The 22,759-nt window shown below is 43.7% G+C and overlaps 1 protein-coding gene across 1 annotated transcript in view; it reads right to left on the reverse strand.

Annotated features, from left to right (window-relative positions):
- Positions 1-22,759, reverse strand: part of SKIV2L (Ski2 like RNA helicase) — a 624,419-nt gene that overhangs the window by 48,600 nt on the left and 553,060 nt on the right. The window contains exons 25-26 of the mRNA XM_044083274.1: positions 20,633-20,843; positions 52-162 (exon numbers count right to left, since the gene is read on the reverse strand). Coding sequence (XP_043939209.1) covers positions 52-162; positions 20,633-20,843 — 322 coding nt within the window. The remainder of the gene's footprint in view (positions 1-51; positions 163-20,632; positions 20,844-22,759) is intronic.

The following is a 22,759-nucleotide window of genomic DNA, read 5'->3' on the forward strand; positions in this document are numbered from 1 at the left end:
AACACATTTACAGTTCTCCTAAAAGGAATGTATTAAACTTTAAAGCCTTACATTGATCCTTTGTTCATACTCTGGAAGCAACACAAGGCTCTGGTCCGATATCAGGTAACGCAGCTGATCCAGTTCCTCTTTAACTTTCATTCGCTCATGCAGCCTACAGTACTAAAGACAGAAACAGAGGGGAGAGGTCAAACTCCAGGGCTAAAAGCAGAACCAGGTTATAGCACTGCTCAGACATACTACTATGGCACCAGCTGTTCTCTATCTACTGCAGCTTCAATTAATGATTTATACAGCATGAGAGGTTTTTTCTTCAGGCTAAATGCATTCTCATCTAAAACTGTAGAAAAACACAAGTACTACATTAGCAAAGTGATGTCAGCCATGCTCTGTGTTACCTGCTTGCGGGACATTTTGCCACTACAAGGTGGTATTCTGACATCGATGAGCTGTATGAATGTTCCAATATGAGTATTCTGCATATTTGAATATCTTGATAAGGATTCTTAAGGGAAACTAAACAAGCAATTCCTCTCTTACAAAGAAGTGCACCTATGAATGAACCTATCTCAGTACTACCATTTGCAAGGGCCATTCCCAAACTTCAGCAGGGAAACACAAAAACAACAACAAATCCACAGCAGGACATGAGGGCAAGCTCATCAATACAATGTCCAATCCCAGCACCACATCAAAACCTCATGGAAAAAAAACAAAACACAGAACTAGGAAAACAATTACACCACTTCCCCAAATCCAAAATGGCTGGCTTATTAACTACATAAAATGATGCAGTTAGCTAATCATTTTGAAAATGGTATTTAGCCACTGGCTTCTTCGTGGACTCAAAGATCATAAAAAGGTGGTCCATTCTCTAGTCAGTTTTGAATGCCACCACGTATAACTATTGCTGTCTGGGAATGCCCAATGTGTTTTTACAGGGGATTACTTTCCTCGCCTTGCTATGTTCCTCCAAGTAAGCCCCCCCCCCCGTTCAATCAAAAAAAGTGGTTAGGAAGTTCACTCCTTTATAAGTACCTTCCCCTCTGACCTAGCAGTGCAGAGATGGTACTTTCTAAAACTTGTCCCAGCTGCATAGTACTTGCTATCTAAAAGATATGTGCAAGGAATACTTTTTGTATGCACTTACTCCCAACATGTTTTGATACCTACCAGTATATTCTGCAAATACTGGACAGATGAATAACTCATATGCAATCATGGGTATTTGCTAGCTGATTCATTAACTTTTATGTTCTTTGTCAAATGTATCCAAAACATATAATTCCATCCAAATTGCTAATATGGTCAACCAAAGAGAAGTACACTTATTACACATCTTTTATAGTCTGTGTGGTATGCATAATGATCTTGGATATGTACTCTACATATTCCACTACTTTCTCATTTGTACAGATATTCGTACCCTGCTGGTGACTAATCCTATGAACTAGATTTCTCTGTAATAACCAACAAGTCACTATATATGGATAAAAGTTCTCTGCAAACTTCCAGTCACATAAGTGAATGTATTTACCATACAAGCTGTATGTAACACTTACAGTCTTTTTTTCCTTTTTTTTTGCTTTTTAACCCCCCCCACACACACACACACACACACACACACACACACACTGTCAGTCAACCAACAGACCCTTCCCGGCCAGTCCATCCATTTGTTCTCCTTCACTTAGGTGAGAGTCAACCAAGAGGAGGCCAACATTTAGACAGCTATCAGGGGTAGGTCATATTTTTCATACATCCTCCCCAGTCCTAACCATGCACACTCAGCTAGGTGTCAAGGAGGGGGGTGCAATAGATCTTCAGCAGGGGGATGTCCCTTCAAGAACTGCAAGAGGCATTCTCTATCTAAGCATCCCTGTCCTTCACTTCAGAGCACGAGCAGTGGTCTCTCCATTGTCCCACAGGGAGATCCCTGAGTGCACACAAATCCCTACAACCCCAGGACAGGTAAACAAACCACACCCCTAAACTCCTCCAGGGCTAGGGTTGCTAACTGAACTCCAGTCACCTGAGTTGCAGCAAGGGTTTGTTTGCACTAAACAGCAAGGCTACACTGGCGTAGTCTTTAATAATCTTTTTACATAAATGCATGAACCAGCGCACAATCTTTACTAAACCTTTTAAATAAATGCATATACACCATAATTGCTCTTAGACACAATATATTGCACGTGTTTACATAAAACTCTCTCTCTACAATGAATGCATACTTTGAGCTTGTACAGTGCCACTGGCCTAGGTCACTGCTGTAAAGGGCTATGTATCAGTGTGCCTTCCTGGTTAATAAAGTGGAAAAAATAACTTCCATGGGTTGAGTGTGGTTTCACATTCAAAGCCCACTACCCTTAAGAAGACATTTTCATACTCACAGTGGGCATCAGCTTAGAAATGTTCAGGGTAAAAACTGTCAACACCCTCTATAAAGAAGCCACTTCAAGCTGGTGTCCCCAAGGTTCAACCTTAGCAACTTTTCTCAGTCTTTACAAACATGCTCTGCCTTCAACTCATTTTGTATGCTGATGCCATGGTCCTCTACAAATCCAGTCCTAGACACCAAGAGATCCAAAAAATAACTCCAGCAGGACCTCTGGGAACTAAGTAAATGGCTTAAAAAATTGGTGCAATTTGGAACTGGCAAAAGGCTTTTCAAAATCCCCAGCACCCTCCACATCAGATACCAGTGTGCTAACTCCATTGAACTGACCTCCTCCTCCTTCTGATGCTTTGGCATCTGATTAGATCAATTCCTTGCCTTCCAGACACACATACAAAATATCAGTTTTATAAGCAACTATTCAGACTGTGTACTCTAGATATTGCACTTCTTTCTATCTGACTTGTAAAAATATTTATACCCTTAACTTTGGAGATATCATACAATGGTTTGAAGTTACGTAACAAAACCAAGTGCATTGTAAAGTATACTTGGAGTAAGATCCTACCATAACAGTAGATGTCAGAGTAGATCAATGTTGTGGTATTTAATATAAATGGGAAGTACCCTGACAAGGATGCCACACTTCCACAAGCCAGTACACCAACATTTGTGTGTCCTCCTCTCATGCTGTATGTCCAATGTATGTCCTGAGCATGAGATTACTAAGTGGTTTATAAGGGACGTATGGAAGCGAACATCCTCAAGACTTTTCTTGTCTCATGGAGGGAGGGAGTTCATACTGCAACAGTGATCTAATCGGACATGTACTGTTATGGTAAGATCTTACATAACTGTACTGTCTTCACTGATCACACTTGCAATATTCACTACATATGGGAATATTCTCAAAGATTTTACAGTGATAGGGAGGAGGAGGAAAAAGCAGAGGAACTGGAATCCAGAACTTCTTTTAGGAGAGATCTGGCAAAATCAGGCCCGTATCTGGAGAAGGCATTAATTCTGTACAGCTTAATATATGGAAGACCAAGTGGCTTCTTCTAAAATGCATCTAGAGTCCAGACCCTTGAAAATTTACTTGAAGATGTCACTGATCTTGTGCAATGGGCTTCAACTTGGTGTGGAAGGGATTTTGCATGGAAGGAATAACAAAAATATATAGCTATGGAAATTCATCTAAAAGTGGTTTGATTTGAGGCAGCTCTATACAACTTATCCTGAAAGACTGCCATCAGTTAGCCCTTCTAATTGTTTTAGTCTTGTCAAGATAAAACTTTAGCTGTCTGTGGACATCTAAGGAATGTAAAATTCTTTCACCTTTATACTGAGGATTGGGATAGCAAATAGACAGACTTACTGACTGGTTTTAGAGAAACTGCTTTGACAACCTTAGAAATGAAAGAAGGGTTGGTTCCTAAAGGATACCCTGTCCTCGTGAAAAACTAGGAAAGATGTCATAAGGGTTGTAACTCTGTACCCCTTTTAGTTGAGGCAATGGCAACTAGTCAAACTCCATTTCAACACTTCAGGTCCCAAGGAAAAGAGGTACAGATTTTCTTGGTGTCCTACAGGATGCCTTTCAAAAAGAACCTGACTTTAAAACATTTAGAGAATGGTGGATCTAAAGAAAGACAAGCAGATATGGCTGACAAATGTTCCATGAAGGGAGAATATACCAGTCCAGAAATCAGCAACTCACACAGATATGAAGTAATAGTAGGAATACCCATATGGTAGGGATCCCATTTTCTCTCTTGGCACCAGACAGAAAAAAACTTTTCCTTTTAAAACAAAGTTTTTTTTGTAGCAGGTTTTCTAGCCTCCTGTAATACTTGTAAGCATGTCCTCTGAAAAAAGTGCCTGAATGCTATCAGAATCCTATCACCCACAGAGTCAGGTTCAGTGTTTACAAGTTTGGGTGAATAAGACAGCCTTCCTGTTGTGTGAACAAGTCCATCCTGTGATGTAACATGTGGTGACTGCCCTTGGGCAGGTAGAAGCAGTGGTAGAAAAGTACAGTTTTGTACCTACCATAAATGTAGATGTTCGAGTGGTTATACTGCTGCAGTCATCACACTTGGGGTTATCCTGTCGTCAGGCGGTCCCGCAGTCGGCCGAATCCCAAAGTCTTGGTCCGGCGTCGGTTGTCGTCGCCTCTTCCCTGATGTCAGTGCGACAGGGGTATAAAAGAGACAGCCAACGTAATTTTCTTCAGTTTTTCTTGCCCCAGATGTCAGGTGCCCCCAAGTAGGAAGGCAATACAATAGCTATGCAACAATACCTTAGTAGATAAGCAATAGAACTAGCTGTTAGCAAATACACCATATAGACATGCATCCAAAAGATTGAAGTACATGGAGTTGTAACTAACACCCTGGTATGTAGAGGGGATGGAGGGAGGGTAACCAGGACTGCAGCAGTATAACCACTCGAACATCTACATTTATGGTAGGTACAAAACTGTACTATGTTCATTGTGCTATACTGCTGCAGTCATCACACTTGTGTAGAATCCCAAAGCTATGGAAGGGTGGCTGGTACTAAACTGGGTTAGGTGATGCTAGGATGCCCTGCAGAACTGCAGTGGCAAAACCAGCCCTGGTTTTTGAGTATAATGGAAGGTTGTAGTGCTTGGTAAAGGTGTGCACTGAACTCCAAGTAGCTGCCTCCAGAATGTCTTTGGTTGGAACCCCTCTGAGAAAGGCTGCTGAGGTTGCAGTAGCCCTGGTAGAATGGGATCTAACATTGACAGGCACTGCCTTCCCATGGTGCGAGTAGCAAAAGCGGATACAATGTGCTATCCATTTGGAGATGGTCTGTTTTGAAATAGCCTTTCCTTGTGAACCTGCAGCATATGATACAAAGAGTTGATCAGTTTTTCTGAAGATCTTTGTCTTATCTAAATAGTAACGTAGCTGTCTGTGAATGTCAAAAGAGTGAAGGAGCCTTTCTCCTTTATTCTGTGGGTTAGAATAAAAGGTGGGTAAATGAATGGTCTGATTCAAAGCAACACTGGATACTACCTTGGGCATGAAGGTAGGGTTAGTTCGTAAAGAGACTCTGTCCTGATGGAAAATGATGAAAGGTTCCACTGCCATAAGTGCTTGTAGTTCTGAGACCCTGCATGCTGAGGTAATAGACAGTAACAAGGCTGTTTTCCAAGACAAGTATTATAGTTCTGCTGAGAATGCTGGTTCGAAAGGAGGTAGTGTTAACTTTTCTAAAATGAAGTTCAGGTCCCAAGTTGGTGTTGGTGGATTTCTGGGGGGGTCTTATATTCTTAGCCCCTCTGAGAAGCTGTCTAAGTAAAGGATGTGAGAAAATTGGGGATCCGTATTATATTGAGCTGAAATGGCTGAAGCATGGATCTTAATGGAGGAGAAGGAAAGGCCTTTGTGTAACATCTCAGTTAGGTATTGTAGTATGTGAGGAATGTTTGGAATCCAAGGATTTTGACCTTTAGCCTGGTGCCATGCACAAAATCTTTTCCATTTGTCTGAGTAAGTCTTCCTGGTGCTGGGCCTCCTGGCCTCCATAATTACATTCAGGACGTCCTTTGAGAGAAGTGTTGATTGATAATTTAAGGAATTCTCCATGCATCTAAATTTAAAGTTCTGAGCTGGCTGTGATGGGTTTGATAGTTTTTCTGAGTCAACAGTAGTGGGAATTGAGGCAAGATCCATGGAGGGCTGTGAGTCAAGTTCCTTAGCAATGGGTACCAGTGCTGGCGTGGCCAGTCCGGAGCAATGACGATCATTTGTGGTCTGTCTGATCTGACCTTCAGTAATACCTTGGTCAATAGAGGTAGTGGAGGGAAGGCATAGACTGTCAGTGTTGTCCAACTGAATGACAGAGCGTCTACTTTCCAGGCTAGGGAGTAATAAGTCCTTGTGCAGAATTTTTGTAATTGGCAATTGTTGGGGGATGCAAATAGATCTATGTCTGGACATCCCCATCTTTGAGTTATCATTGAAAATACTTGTGGGTGTAGTCTCCACTCGTGGGGGTCTGCCATGTTTCTGCTTAATTCGTCTGCCAATATGTTTTCCTTTCCTGGCAGGAATTGTGCTTGTAGTTGTACTTGGTAGGTCAAAGCTGTGTTCCATAAGGTCATAGCCTGTCTGCATAAAGGGTAGGAGTGTGTTCCTCCCTGTTTGTTTATGTACCACATAACTGTGGTGTTGTCTGTCTTTATTAGAAGTTGTCCTGGATGCAAGAGTTCCTTGAAGGCTGTCAGGGCATTTTGCACAGCTAGCATCTCCTTTTGGTTGATGTGAAGATGCATTTGTTTTGCAGACCATTTGCCCTGTATGCACTGTCCTGCCATGTGCGCTCCCCAGGCGTAGTCTGAAGAATCTGTTGTCATGGTTTGGTTTGCTGGAGGTAAGACGAAAGGAAGACCCTTGTTTGTTTGACATGCTTGAGCCCACCATAGGAACTCCTTTTGAAGGCAGAGAATGATAGATATATTTGTTTCGAGGCTGTTCCTGTGTTGAGACCATACACTTTTCAGGTACCATTGTAATTTTCTCATATGCAGCTTTGCATATGGGATTAGTTGAATGCATGATGCCATGGACCCCAATGCCTGCAGGATTTTCCTTGCAGTGAGCTGGGTAAAAGTTGCTATCTTTTTGAAGTATTGCGTCAATTGCTTTTGTTTGTCTGGCGTGAGGTAAGCCATCTGGGCCGTTGTATTTAAGCTGGCACCCAGGAATATTATTTGTTGCGAGGGTATTAGTTTTGACTTCTTTTTGTTTACTGTGTACCCTGGGCAACTGAGCAGCTGTGTTACAAAAGCCAGATGCTGTAATAGAATGTCCTTGCTGTCCGCTTGGGTCAGGCAGTCATCCAGATATGGGTAAATTTGTATTCCTCATTGTCTGCAATATGCAATTACTGATGCCAGGCATTTCGTAAATACTCTGGCCGCAGTAAATAAGCCAAAGGGCAGTGCAGAGAATTGATAATGCGTTGTACCTGCCAAAAATCTGAGGTATCTTCTGCAATCTTGTCTGATAGGGACATGTAGGTATGCCTCTTTGAGGTCCAACGTTACCAGCCAAGACTCCTTGCCCAGCATGGGAAGAAGCTGCTGTAGAGTGAGCATTTTGAATTTGGGTATCTCCAGGTATGTGTTCAGAATTGAGAGGTCTAAGATGGGCCTCCAGGCTTTGTCCTTTCTTGGGACTAGAAACAGTCTTGAGTAAAAACCTTGACCTTGCTCTTTTGTAGGTACCTTTTGAATTGCTTTCATATCCATGAGAGCTGAAATTTGCGTTTGAGCCTCTGCCCATTAGTTTGGAGGCAGATTTGGCATGCCTCTCATCCGAGGTAAAGTGTGGAAATGAAATCTGTAGCCTTGGGTAATAATGTCCAGAATCCATTTGTCCTTTGTTATGATGCACCAATTTTGTGGAAATAGAGCCAGTTTCCCTCCCAAAGGTGCTGCCAGGGCAATTTTGCTTGGCAGGTGAAGAGGGAAGTCATTGTGTTTGTTTCCTCAAAGGTTGAGATCTTTCGTCTCCACCTCTTTGAGTTGCTGTATGCCATTGTCTAGGCCTGAAAGAATCTTGTGGCTGGCCTCTGCCCCTTGGGCGCCTGTACCTACCTCTTTGGGGTCTGTCTGATGCAGGAAAGGACCAGTTTTTTGATGGCCAGTTTCTGCTGAAACGAGGAGGTTGTACCTGTAAAAAATCTTTAACTGTTTGCATAGATTTTGCCTTTTCTTCCATTTTCTTCAAAACTTCCTCTGCTTTGACACCAAATAACACATCTTTCTGCAATGGGGCATCCAATAACTTTGCTTTGACATGTTCTGGTAAGGCTTGTTCTTTAAGCCAAGCATGCCTACGTATGACAGACCCTGTGACAGCTGCTCTACATGAGGCTTCCAATGAATCAAAACCACACTGTAAGGTATGTTTTCCCACTTGTTCTGCTGCATGCAGCAAATCCTGTATCTCTTTCAAACCTAGTTGATCTGTCTGAGGAATCAGCTTCTGCTTTAACTGTGTAATCAAATACTGTTGGTATTTTAGCATGTGGAATTGGCAGTTTAATGCCCTCATGGCCAAAGTGGCAGAAGTATACACTTACTTTCCCCATCTTTCTAATGCTCTGGAATCTCTTTCAGAAGGGAGTGGATTCTTAGCAGTAGAGGCCTTAACCCTTTTGGGACCCTGGGAAATGGTCTTGGGGTCTGCATTAGGGCTTTTGTATAGAAACTTATGAGTATCAGGAACTCGGTAGTATCTGTCTGGTTTAGCTGGAGCTGGAGGTAAGGAATCCGGGTTTAAACTGGATTCAGAGAAAACATCATCCAAAATGTCTAAAACTGGAGGAATTGCTAGGGGTCTATGCTGTGGAAGAAGAAGAAACTCATGGTGTCTTTTCTTGGAGTCAGAGTAATCTTGGCCTTCCCAGTGGAAGTGTTCCCTCATGGTGTGTAAAGTTTCCCCAAAAGAGTAGTCTTCAGGGGGGGGAGACAGAGGGAATGGACTCTTCAGCATCTGAGTCTTCATAAGGAGGGAAGGAGTAATCCTGGTCGTCCGAGTTGCCTGAGGAAATGGATGCTTGGTCAGAGGAAGGATAATCTTCCTCCAGTCTAGGCCTTTTGTCAGGTGGGGGTTGGGATCCCCTGATAAGGGTTATTAAATCCTCGGCCATCTTAAGCATCTGTTTTTTAGGCATAGGGGCCTGTGGGAGGGTGTGAGGCCCCAGTTTTCTAACTTTCAAGGGGGCTTTGAGCTTAGCATAAGGCTTGGCAGAGGCAGTTGTTGGTTTGAAAACACCCTCCGAGACCGAAGGTCTATTCAAAATTTCCGGATCCCCGTCGGGACTGGCGTCCGAGGAGTGAGGTGGAACCAGATCCTGAGGCCCAACGGTTTCGGTTTGGGATGCCGTCAGAAATTCTGAATCAGCGGTAGTCAGGGGCTGCGAAGGCGCCTCGCTGAAAACCGGAGAACTGGTGTCAGGCCTTGCTGAGGCCTTGGTATCTGGTCTTGACCTTGGCTGCCTGTCCTTATCTTTGCATTTTTTAATCATTGCTGATGTCGGTTGCTCCGATGGCATGCTATAATTAAATTTTCTGCCAAAATAATGCTGGGCGAATTCTGCCCGACGCTTTATTGTACGTTTGTTGAACCTAGCACAGAACCGACAACCAGAGACGTCGTGGTCTGGGCCTAGGCAAGGAATACAATAAGAATGAAAATCCTTATGAGGTATTTGCTTCCCACAAGAAATACAGTTATTAACTTTGTCTGACATCGGTCTGAGGCAAGAAAAGTTTTCCCAACGGGGTACTTAGCTTTAGAGAAGACTTCAGGCTGAAACTCGATTCGAAAATTTCAGGAGCTGGCCGACCGGCACTTGCGAACTGCTTCTGCTTCGGGCACCGCGCGGCAAGAAAGACCAAAGAAAATGGCGTCGGCTGTCTCTTTTATACCCCTGTCGCACTGACGTCAGGGAAGAGGCGATGACAACCGACGCCGGACCAAGACTTTGGGATTCGGCCGACTGCAGGACCGCCTGACGACAGGATAACCCCAAGTGTGATGACTGCAGCAGTATAGCACGATGAACATCCAGTGTTATCTCGGCCAAAAGGGGGTCACAAACAGCATCTTTGGATTTTACTTTTTTGATACTGAGCAGGACCTTAGGAATTAGAGGAAAGGCATAAAGGAATTTCCATTTTCATGAGAGTGATGTGGTGTCTGTTTTCCAAGCTTGCGGCCACGAAGCACTTGAACAAAACAGTTTGAGTTGTTTGATCTGAGAGAAGGTGAACAGATCTATTTGTGGGGTTCCCCACTGATGGACACACTGAGGGAAAAAACTTTCTGTTTAACATCCATTCCTGAGGGTCTGTCTTGGATTTTCTCAGAGAATCCACCACAATATCCATCTCTGAAAAGAATGTAAACTGCAAGGAGAAAAAGATTGTGTTTAATACACATCTCCCAGGCTTTCAGGAGAAGCCCAAAGAAGAGAGAAAATATTGTTCCTCCTTGTTTGCTGATGTACCACATAACAGTAGTATTGTCTTCTAAGGATACAGAGGATTCCTGGAATCCAGAGGTGATATACCAGCTGAAGGGCCAAAATCAGGGTTTTCATATTTTTAATGTATGTGCAATTTTTGGTCTTGACCAGATTAAACTCGTTGGACTATTATATTATGTTCATTAGTCATGTTTCCCATGTCAGATCTGAAGGATCCATGGAGACTTCCTTTTGAGCACTTAGGAAGGTGTTGAGGATTGCTAGATCCAGAATAAGCCTCAAAGTGCCCTCCTTTCTCAGAGCCAAGTAAAGACTTTTTCCTGCTGGTGAACGGGAACTGGTTCTATAGCTCTCTGATGGCACTCCACATTCAGAATGGGGAAAGTAGTATGTTCTAGCAGAATGCCTAAATGGAGAAAGCAGTGATAGTTAGCATCCTCTCTATGATTCTGTGGACCTACTGCTCTGAAGTTATAAGCTTTCATACAGGGAGGAGTGATATAACAACTTTGATACATAGAGAGGGGACAGACCAAAGTGAGAGGGGGGAGAAAAGAGGGAATGAATCAGATAGACTGGTAGACTCATCTGTAAAGGAACCCTTTGTTCCTTTTTTTTTTTTTTTAATCTGTCTTAGATTTTTCCTGGAACTTCTTTTTGGAAGACTTTTTACCATTTTGCTTTTGTTTCTACTTTTTTTTAAAAAGTCCAGCCATAGAAGGATAATCCCCCTCAAAGGCACAGGAGAGAGGAAAATCTGTTAAAAATCCTGAGTGATCTTGCCTTTCTCAGGCAGACTTGTAAAGATTTCCGCAACAGCAAATCAGGGAGAGGTTCCCCATCACTTTGCACTTGATATCTTAAGGTAAAGACAGGAGACTCAAACAACAGTACCTTTATAAGACAGACCCTGTAGCTGCAGCTCTGGAAGACGCATTAGTAGCACCATAACTGCATTTCCTGAAGTGCCTAGCTAGTTTGGTAGTGGAATTAAGCAATAAAAATAAAAATATATGCAGAATACCCATATCTGATTCAGACATATCAGTTAAAAGTTTACTAATGCCTCCCATAATGGCCAAAAGGTACCTAATCATACGAGTTTGATAGCTTATGGCCCAAAAAGAAAGTGTAGCACAGGTGTACACTTTCTTTCCTTACTTGTACACAGCCCTACTGTCTTTATCTTTGGGAAGTGCACTCAAAATGCACTCACTCGAGGCAATCCTTAAAATGGAGAATATCGATATCTGTGACTGAAACTTGGTTCAAGGCTCCAGACAGCACCCCTGCATTACCAGGATATAACTCATACCATACCTTTCGGCCATCCAACCAGGACAGGAAAACCAAAGGCGGAGGTGTGTTCATATTCATTAAAGACAACCACACCTCCAGGCTAGTTGGCCCAACATAATTCATCTGAAATTATGCAAGTGCAACTAACTCTGAGCAAAAAGTACAGTTGTGCACACTTACCATAAATGTAGATGTTTGAGTGTATTCACTGTTACAGTCATCACATTTGGGTTATCTGCCTGCAGGTAGCCCTCAGCCGGCCTGAATACCAGAGTCTTTGGATTTCCGGGTCGGATACTGTCGCTTCTTCCACGACATCAGGTCGTCAGGGGTATAAAACATGCAGCCGATGCCATTACATTAGATTTTCTTGCCCCAGATGTCAGGTGCCCCCACAATAGGAAGCAATTATATGGTATGGTACACCCCCATCAAAAAGCAAATACACATGAAAAAAAATATATACCAAACAAGAAGGAAAGGTAGAGTCAAGAGAAGTCAGGGGGTTGGAGGGAGGGTAACCAGGACTGCAACAGTGAATACACTCGAACATCTACATTTATGGTAAGTGTACACAACTTACTATGTTCTTCGTGTTTCACTGTTGCAGTCATCACATTTGGGTTGATTCCCAAAGCTAAGGAAGGGAGGAGGTAGTTAAAGAGCATTAGGGCCAGCTATTAAGCCTTGCAAGACTGCTGCGGCAAATGCAGCTCTGGATTTAGAAAAGATAGGCAGGTGGTAATGCTTGGTGAATGTATGTACAGAGCTCCAGTTAGCAGCTTCCAGGATGCCCCTGGTAGGGACGCCTCTGAGAAATGCCATAGAGGTAGATGCAGCCTTGGTGGAATGTGATCTTATCCCTTGTGGGGTAGGTTTTCCATGGTGCTTGTAGCAGAAATGAATGCAATGGGCTATCCATTTGGAAATGGTTTGCTTTGAAATGGCCTTCCCCTCTGCCCCTGCAGCAAAGCCAACTAGAAGCTGCTCAGATTTTCTGAGAGGCTTAGTCCTGTCCAAATAGAATCTAAGTTGTCTGTGCACGTCCAGAGAGTGCAGCATCCATTCCCCTTTGTTTTGTGGATTAGGGAAAAAGTAGGCAAATGAATGGACTGGTTTAGGGCCACACTAGACACCACCTTGGGCATAAAGGAAAGATTAGTCCTGAGGGAAACCCTGTCCGCAATGAAGATAATGAAGGGTTTCACTGCCATAAGGGCCTGTAATTCAGACACTCTTCTGGCTGAAGTGATGGCTAGAAAGTAAGGCTGTTTTCCAAGAAAGGAATTTCAACTCTGCTGTTGCAGCTGGCTAAAAGTGGGGAGGAATTAGCTTTTCCAATACAAAGTTAAGGTCCCAGGCTGGAGTGGGAGCTTCTCCTGGGGGGGGGGTGTCTTAAATTTTTGGCCTCCTCTAAGGAATTGTTTTAGCAAGGGGTGAGAGAAGAGGGGTGGCTCAGTATTATAATGTGTTGAAATGGCAGAGGCATGAATCTTAACTGACGAGAAGGATAGGCCCTTGTGGAGCATTTCTGTTAAGTACTCTAGAATATGATGTAAACTGGGCACCGTTGTGCCCATCCCCTGAGCCTGGCTCCAGGAACAGTATCTTCTCCACTTTTCAGCATAGGAATTTCTGGTACTAGGCCACCTTGCCTCCAGAATGACATCCAGCACCTGCTTACTGAGGGATGCTAGAGGAGGGCTCATGGAATTAGCCAGGCTGCAAGGTTCAGGGTTTGAAGCTGAGGGTGCAGAATCTGGCCCGCCTGCTGGGACAGCAGGGAAGGGGTCTGAGGCAGGTGCCATGGTTGTAGCAGTGTCGTACTGCGCAGGAGGGGGTACCAGTGCTGGCATAGTGAGTCTGGTGCAATCAGTATTGTCCTTGGCTTGTCCTGTTTGATCTTTAGTAGAACCTTTGACAGGAGAGGCAGAGGGGGAAAGGCATAAACTGAGAGGCTTTCCCAGGTAAAGGACAGGGCATCCACTTTCCAAGCTTGACTGTGGGGAGTTTGTTCAATTGGTAGTTCTGAGGGGAGGCAAGCAGGTCTACCTCTGGAGTCCCCCATTTGTTCCTCAAGAGGTTGAATATTTTGGGTTCTAGTTTCCATTCATGTGGGTCTATGAGATTTCTGCTTAAGTCGTCTGCCAGTGAATTTAGTTTGCCTGGCAGGAATTGAGCTTGTAAATGTACTTGGTAGCTCAAAGCTGTGTTCCACAGAGCCATGGCTAGTCTGCAGAGAGGGTAGGAGTGGGATCCCCCCTGCTTGTTTATGTACCACATAACTGTGGTGTTGTCTGTCTTTACCAATAGTTGTCCTGGAAGAATAAGGTCTTTGAAGGCTGTCAGAGCATACTGTACAGCTAAAATTTCTTTTTGATTGATATGCAGGTGCAAGTGTCTTGGGTTCCATTTGCTCTGAATGCATTGTCCTGCCATGTGAGCCCCCCATGCATAGTCTGATGCTTCTGTTGTTAGGGTTTGGACAGCAGGGGGTAGAGTGAAAGGGAGTCCCTTGTTGTGGTAGCAGGCCTCTGCCCACCAAAGGAACTCTGTCCTTAGACAAGGAATTATAGGAATCATTGTTTCCAGGTCCTGAGAATGTTAACACCATAGACTTTTTAGATACCATTGGAGTTTCCTCATATACAGTCTTGCATATGGAATTAGCAGAATGCAAGAGGCCATGAGCCCCAGAGCTTGCAGTATTTTCCTTGCAGATAGCTGGGTTTTTGTGGCCAATAGTTTGAAGTAGGTTGTCAAATCAACTTGTTTCTCTGGAGTGAGGAATGCCATCTGGGGAGCTGTGTTCAAGCTTGCCCCCAGAATACAATCTGTTGGCAGGGTACTAGGTGAGATTTCTTTTTGTTGATGGTGTACCCCAGTGAGGTTAGAAGTTTCTTTACAAATGCCAGGTGTTGTAATAGCAAGTCCTGGCTTTCTGCCTGAATCATGCAATTGTCCAAGTATGGGTAAATTTGAATATTTCTCTGCCTGCAAAATGCAATTGGTGGAGCTAGACACTTTGTGAACACCCTGGGCACAGTAGATAAGCCAAAGGGAAGTGCAGAGAGTCCATGGAGCCCGCTCTGAAACATAGGTATTGTCTGCAGGATTCTCTTATTGGGATGTGCAGGTAAGCTTCCTTTAAGTCTAGGGTTACCAGACAGACATCCTTGGCTAGCATAGGAAGAAGCTGTTAAGAGTTTGCATTTTGAATTTTGGAACCACCAGAAAGGTGTTGAGAATAGAGAGGTCCAGGATAGGATGCCAGGAGTTTTGTTTTCTGGGAACCAGAAAAAATTTTGAATAAAAACCTTGTCCCCTTTGTTCTGCTGGGACAGGTTGAATAGCCCTGACACTGAGAAGAGACAGAACCTGCTGTTGGGCCTCCGCCCACTGATTTGGGGGGAGGTCTGGCCAACCATTTGGGGTTGGTAGTGTATGGAAGTGGAATCTGTATCCTGGGGAAACTATGTTCAAAACCCATTTGTCCTGGGTAATGAGTTCCCAGTTTTGTGCATGCAGGGCGAGCTTTCCTCCTAAGGGAGCAAGTAGTTGAACACGGCCTGGAAGGGTTAACGTTATGTCATTGTGCCATTTTTCCATAGGGGGTGGCTTACTACTCCCTGCTTTGGAAGAGGAGCCCCCCACTGCTTAGATCTGTGCATAGCCTGAGACTGAAGTCTTGGTGGTCTGCTTTTCCTGGGTTTTGGACTGAGAAGGCCTGGAAGGGACTGGAAAGAACCATTTCTTTGAAGGCCAATGCCTACTGAATCTGGGAGGCTGTACTTGTAGGAAATCTTTAACAGTTTGCATAGATTTAGCTTTTTCCTCCATCCTTTTGAGGACTTCTGCTTTGTTGCCAAAAAGGCGGTCTTGGTTTAAGGGTGCATCCAGTAGTTTAGCTTTAACATGGTCTGGTAAGTTTTGTTCCTTAAGCCAAGCATACCTTCTAAGTACAAACCCAGTGACAGCAGCCCTGCAAGATGCTTCTAAAGCATCAAAACCGCATTGCAAAGTATGTTTATCAACTTGTTCTGCAGAATGCATTAAATCTTGCAAGTCTTTGTGTTCAGCACAGTCAGGAATCAACATCATTTTCTGTTTAAGTAGTCCCATAATATGCTGCTGATACTTTAACATATGAAACTGGCAATTTAAAACCCTAACGGTCAAAGTAGCAGAAGTATACACCTTCTTACCCCATCTGTCTAAGGCTCTAGAATCTCTATCAGAAGGGGTAGGATTTTTGGCAGCAGTAGCCTTAATGCCTTTTGGTCCTTGGGAAATGGTCTCTGGATCCGCAATAGAATTCTTGAAGAGAACTTTTGAGAGTCAGGTACTCTGTAGTACCTGTCAGGTTTTATGGGAGTTGAAGGTAAAGTGTCTGGGGTAAGGCTAGATTCCAAGAAAACATCATCTACAATAGCCAGAACAGGAGGGATAGCTAGAGGCTTGTGTTGAGGCAGGAGTAAGAATTCACTAAGTCTCTTTTTGGACTCAGAATAGTCCTGGCTTTCCCAGGAGAAATGCTCCCTAAGGGTATGCAAGTTTTCACCAAAAGAAAAATCTTCTGGAGGGGAAGCAGAGGGAATGGAATCCTCTGCATCAGAATCCTCATAAGTAGATAAGGGCAAATCCTGGTAATCAGAAGGAGCAGAGATATCAGATTCCTAATCAGAAGAATCAGAAAGAAAATTGGTTCTAGGTCTCTTAGAAGGGGAAGGCTGGCTTCCCCTAATTAAGGTAATAAGGTCTTCAGTCATTCTAAGCATTTGTTTTTGAGGCATATGGGCCTGAGTCTGCGGTTTGGTCATCGGTTTTCTAGGCGTAGTGCTAGTTTTAGGCCTGAGGAATTCGGTACTTCTAGTTGGAAACGATGCCGTCGGTTTACTATGAAAGTCTGTAGGCCTGAATACACCCTCAGAAGCCAGTGCCTGCACAGTGGCTCTGGACCCATCCAAGGTAGAGACAGCCGCAGGTTCCACAGTCGAAGAATCATCTCGTGGCATACTGGACTCCGAATGGGTCTCAGTAGAGGCCTGCAAATCTGTAGTAGCGGGTATCAGGGGCTGCGAAAGCACCTCACTGAGTAGCGGCGGACTGGCGACTAGCTTAACAGAAGCATAGTCGGCAGTTTTGGACCTATGCGGTCTGTCTCTGTCTTTATCCTTACGTTTTTTCGGAAGATCGGCAGTTGGATGGCTTAACAAAGCCATTTGGGAGTACGGAGACCGAGAACGAAAGTATTTGGCTACAAAAATAGCCCGACGACTAATAGTTCAGGAGTTGAACAAGGCACAAAACCGACAATGAGGGACATCGTGGTCTGGGCCTAAACAGGTGAAGCAGTAAGAACAAAAATCTGTATGAGGTATTTGCTTTCCGCAGGCAAGACAATTGTTAATTTTTTCTGACATCAGTTAGAGCAAGAAAAAAGGATCCCCAACGGGGTACTTCTCTTTTTTGAAGACTTTGGGTCTGAAACTCGAAAACGAAAATTTCAGGAGATGGCCGACCAGCACTTGCAAACTGCTTCTGCTTCGGGCACCGCACGGCAAGAAAGACTGATGTAATGGCTTCAGCTGCATGTTTTATACCCCTGATGTCATGGAAGAAGCGACAGCATCCGATGTGGAAATCCAAAGGCTCTGGTATTCAGGCCGGCTGAGGGCTACCTGCAGGCATATAACCCAAATGTGAATACTGCAACAGTGAAACACGAAGAACATCTGCAATCCATATTGTAGCTTGCTAAAGATCCCCCACCATGCCCTAGGATACCCACTCCTCTTTCCTTGACATAATAGAGAATATCAGGGTCCAACCAAACACCTTAATACTGGGAGATTTCAACAACCCCACATTAACTGGGAAAACTATTCTTGTACTACCGCCGTTCCTCAATGCTTCCTAGAATTCGTACACTCCAATGCCCTGGATCAACTTGTCCACACTCCTACCAGGGGCAAAAATATCCTGGACCTTGTACTTACCAACATGAGTGACAGGTGCTCCACACCTGAAGTCAGATCCTCATTGGTCAGATCCGACCATAAACTAATCACCCTAGATATTCAGGTCCTGCCCCCATCCCCCACGAAGGAAACCACTGTAAAAACTTCTCCAAAGCCAACTTCGTGCTACTTAAGGCAGAAGTGGCCAATTTCACAATACCCATGCAGATGGACAATCCAGTTACCACTGCCGAATCTTATACAAATGCACTCTATAAGCACATACATGGGCGCATGGATCGTGCCATTCCTAATAGAACCAAGATGCATTCTTCTAAAAAAAGGAAACCAATCTGGTGGTCCTCTGCTATTAACAAACTCTACAACAGAAGGAAGAAACTGTTGCAAAAGAGAATAAAATCCCATGACTGGAGGAGCTCCCTGGTCAGCCTCAGCAAGAAGATGAGATCTCTCATAAAGTCCTCCAAAGCGAACTATGAAAATAAGATTGTCACTGACTCTAAGGACAACCACAAAGCATTATACAGCTATGTCAAGAATCTCAATGGCAACACCCAGATCTGCTCTGAGCTACAACACAATGGCGCAAAATTCATGGAACCAACTGATATTGCCAACATCCTGGCTGACAGGTTGAATGCCAACTTTACCCTCCCCACCTCCTAAAGGGTCCATATCCATACCAAAATGCAGTGTCCCTGCAATCACAACTGAACAGGTGAAAACTATGTTATTGAAAGCTAAAAACACAGCATCCATGAGACCGGACAATATCCCTGGCTGCATTCTACAGGAGCTTCAGAATGAACTAGCCCCCCACCTAAGCACCATGTTCAATCACAGCCTCTCAACAGGCTTTGTATCCACTGAGTGGTGCACAGCAACAGTTGCACCACTCCATATACGGGGAGTCACCATAAACCCCAGGAATTATCGCCCTATTAGCCTGATGAGGCTGGTCTGCAAGGCCATGGAGTGTACTATCATGGAACTCATAAACAAGGATATTGGTAACCTCCAAACTCTGGACCCCACCCAGTTCAGATTTGTGAAAGGCAGATCATGTCTCCTGAACCTGATTGACTTCTTTGAAACAGTCACCAAAGCCGTGGATGAGGGTAAGGCAGTTCACACAGCCTATCTCGACCTTGCTAAGGCTTTCAACACCATCCCCCATTCTGGTATCATAAATAAACTCACCAAAAAACTGGATATAAATCAGTATGTCACAAGATGGGTCGCCAACTGGCTCACAGACAGAACCCACACTGTAAAAATTGCAGACTTCAAATCCTACTCCAAACCTGTGACAAGTTGAGTACCACAGGGTTTAGCCTTGGATCCCCTCCTGTTTGGGATCTACTTCTCTGAAGTACAGGCCAACACAGAGGGCCTCTGGCTGACAAAGTTCGCAGATGACTGCAAATTAGGTGCCATAGTAGAGTCCCCAAATGACGTGGACATCCTGCAAAAGGGCCTCCCCGTGACTGATGCCTGGTGTCAGAGCCATGGCCTCAAGCTTACCGCCAAAAAATGCATTGTCAGTACTGTACCCATGGACTACCACATAGACGGCAGCCCACTTAACAATGAAGGAGTGATAAGAGACCTTAGGACTCTAGCTGACAGTAGCCTCTCTTTTGATAATCACATTGCCACAGTAGTCAGGAAATCCTTCTATGTAGCACATCTCATCATGAAAGGGTTTTCATCCAGGAAAAAAGAAGTCATTGTCCCCCTCTATTCAGCTCTCATCAGACCCATTATAGAGTACAATGTTCCATTTGGAATATACCTTACAAGCTAGAAAGGCCACAATAATACCTCACAAAGAGGATTATGGGACTCAGTTACCCTACGCTGACCGCCTCAAAAAACTCTGGCTTTACTCCGTAGCATATCGCCTACTCTGAGCTGATCTCTGCCTAACAAACAAAGCTATGTCAAACCCTGAGCTGCTGGACATGCTACGCCTAAAGAAATCCCAATCCCTCAGAGCCACACACTTTAGAGACCTAAAACTCATCACCACAATTAAAAGAACATGTTGGAGGGATAGATTCCTGTCCCAGAGACTTCCCATACTCTGGAACAAACTACCAATGTCAAGCAGAGTTTGTCACTGGCACTCCAAGAAAAATCTTGATGAGTGAATGGGCAATAGGAAATTCACCCCAGGCATCACATCAGTGGCCCTGCTAAACAGGGGCGCAGGGAAATCCATGGGTGGTGAAAGCCAGGGAACCTTGTTGGCTTGGGTTATATAGGCCCTAGGGCCAATAGCCTAGTACCTACTTATGAACTTATGAATCTAAGTGCATTAGTTGATGGACGTAACTTGCTGAGTTTGTCTGAATCCACAGAAATTACTACAGGGTCTGATGAAGAATGTTTTACAAATGAATTTGTGGGTATCTGGAGTCTTGTAAATCATGTTCTGTTTCTTGGGTGTTGCAGGATTGTGATTCAGGGTTTAAAGATCCTTGGTAAAAGTATTACGTACAGTGCTGGAATAAACTGAACAAGAAGTCAAAATGTCCCAAACAATCTCAAATTAGACTGAATGTGGCTCTTGGCATCTGAAGCAATTTAGCATATGATCAATTACTGAAGATTTTTCCATGTTACTTTTTTCCTGTCTTTTATCTAAACAAAAATGTCCCAAGCTGACAGTTAATATTCCCTAATATTCTGTGGCTTTTACTAGAGCTAGTCCTGTGCCTAACACCAACTGAAGACATATAATTCATCCAAAAGTTCTTACAGTTAACGTGGGAATGCATACAATGCAGACAGCATATCGCCCAGCCTTTGACTTGGTTTGAGAATTTGGAAGCCAGTGCTATTAAATGCACCTAGCTGCTTCTAACAAATACAGCCAGTCACTACTGTTGAATGTAACCAGTATATCCAAGGCTCCTACCTGTGCTGCAAATCTGGGACTGTGCACACAGTTAAAAGTGACCAATGCTTCTTCTAGGGTCTTGATTCTCATAAAATTCTCCACCACATCCACATCTTTCAGCTGCAAATCATTTACGGGATCAAGACAAGGTATGCCATTAAGATTTGACTCCACCAGCCGAAGAAGTTCTTGAGTTGCTGTGGTAGCAGACTGTCCAGGGGGATCATTCCTAATGAAAAGTGATGAACAAAATTACAATGGACAGTACAAGAAGAACAAAAAACAAGCAGCATGGTAAATGCAATGCTACATCAAAGCATTTAGTTCACACAGGTCATGGTATCTGCACTGCATAAGATGGTATGTCCTACAGTATAACATGCTTTTCTAAACTGTATTTATCTAAATTGACAGTCAGAATAGTAAAGTAGAATAAAGCTTATGCTGTACTTCAAATGAGTGTACTTAAGTATTTCCTTCACTGAGGCTCCTCGTCGAACAGTAACACATATGGATACCATTAAGTTATCTTTCTCAGGCCTGTTCATAACTAGAATGTAGAAGCCTCCACAACACACAATTCATTCATAATAATCATCCACTGGGAAATCTCTGGCATTTAATGCTATTCAAAAGTTATTACGACATTTCCTTCATGATTGCCTCAGAGGATTCTCCAAAAATCTTTCAGATGCTGTCATTTAAAAAGCATACATTTTCAGATTCTTTTTATTAGAATGTGTATAAACAAGTTACTTCCTGCACTAGGAAAAGTCTGAGAAGAATGTAGGTAAAAGGCCAGTACATTAATTTCTAAGCACATGTTTTCCAAAGGAGAGAGGAAGTGTTAAAGCTGTGATCCAAAAAAGAACTTATGTCTTACCATAATGTTCCATCTGTGTTGTTCATCTTCCTTCATTCATCACTGATGGGTTCGGTTCAGAGCCCTCAGAACAGAGTTGGCCTTTTCACCAAGCTTGTGCCAGCCAAAAAAACTCTCGAGCTAAGTTTCTACCCAGAATGCCCTTCTCCCTATTACCTCAGATCGAGTTTGCTAGAGAAAGAGAAGTAAAGCAGAGGCCACATCTGCACAAATACCCTAGGACACCACTTGGACCCAAAGCATCCCCCAGGAGCCTTTGGTGGAGGAAGGCGGGTGGGAAGTGATGAATGAAAGATTATGAACAACACAGATGGAATGTTATGGTAAGACATAACTTTTTATCTGATGTTGTTAATCTTCTTTCCATTCGTCACTGATGGGACAGAATCCCAAGCTACCTTGAGGTCCATGGGCGGCCCTTATGGAAGAACATTCCTGAGTACCATTGAGCCGAAGGCAGCACTCCCTCTGGAGACCAAGTCCAATTTGTAATGATTGATAAAGGTATGAGGCTTAGCCCAAGTAGCTGCTGTGCAGATGTCATCCACGGAAGCCCTGGAATGGAAAGCTACAGATGTTGCTATAGATCTAGTGGAAAGAGCGTTAACTTTTTATATAGATTCGTTGCTGATGGAACGCATGAAACATATGCAGTCCATTAGTCATTTTGATAATGTAACCTTGGAAACAGCATCTCCCATTCTGGGCTCAGAAAAGGAGATGAAAAGCTGTTCAGATTTATTTATGGATAGGTTCGGTCCTGTCAAGGTAAAATCTCAGTTACCTATGTACGTCCAAGGAGTGAAGGCAGTACTCTCCTCTATTGGCAAAATTTGGAAAGAGCACTGGTAGGTCAATGGTCTGGTTTATGGAGAATTCAGAAACAACTTTGGGAAGGAAATGATACTCTGTCTTTATGGAAGACCAGATAGGGCCTCTTGATACACAATGCCTGCAGCTCCGAGACCTTCTGGCAGACGTGATGGCTACCAAGAACAAAGATTTCCAAGACAAAAACTTTAGGTCACACTGCACAGCAGGTTCAAAAGGTTTTTGAGTCAAAGACTGAAGGACTAAAGTGAGGTTCCATGGTTCCACAAGCTGTCTGACAGGAGGCCTGATATGAGAGGTCCCCTTGAGGAAGGCCTTGCATAGACGTAAAGAAATAAGAGGGGTACCATACTATTGTGGAAATTAGAAATTGCCGCTAGGTGTACTCGTATGGTAGAGGCAGAGGCTCAATTATTAAAAAACTTAGCCAA

The sequence above is a fragment of the Protopterus annectens genome, chromosome 9.part0, assembly GCF_019279795.1.
Source record: "Protopterus annectens isolate FY-2018-M chromosome 9.part0, PAN1.0, whole genome shotgun sequence".
Lineage (NCBI taxonomy): Eukaryota > Metazoa > Chordata > Ceratodontiformes > Protopteridae > Protopterus > Protopterus annectens.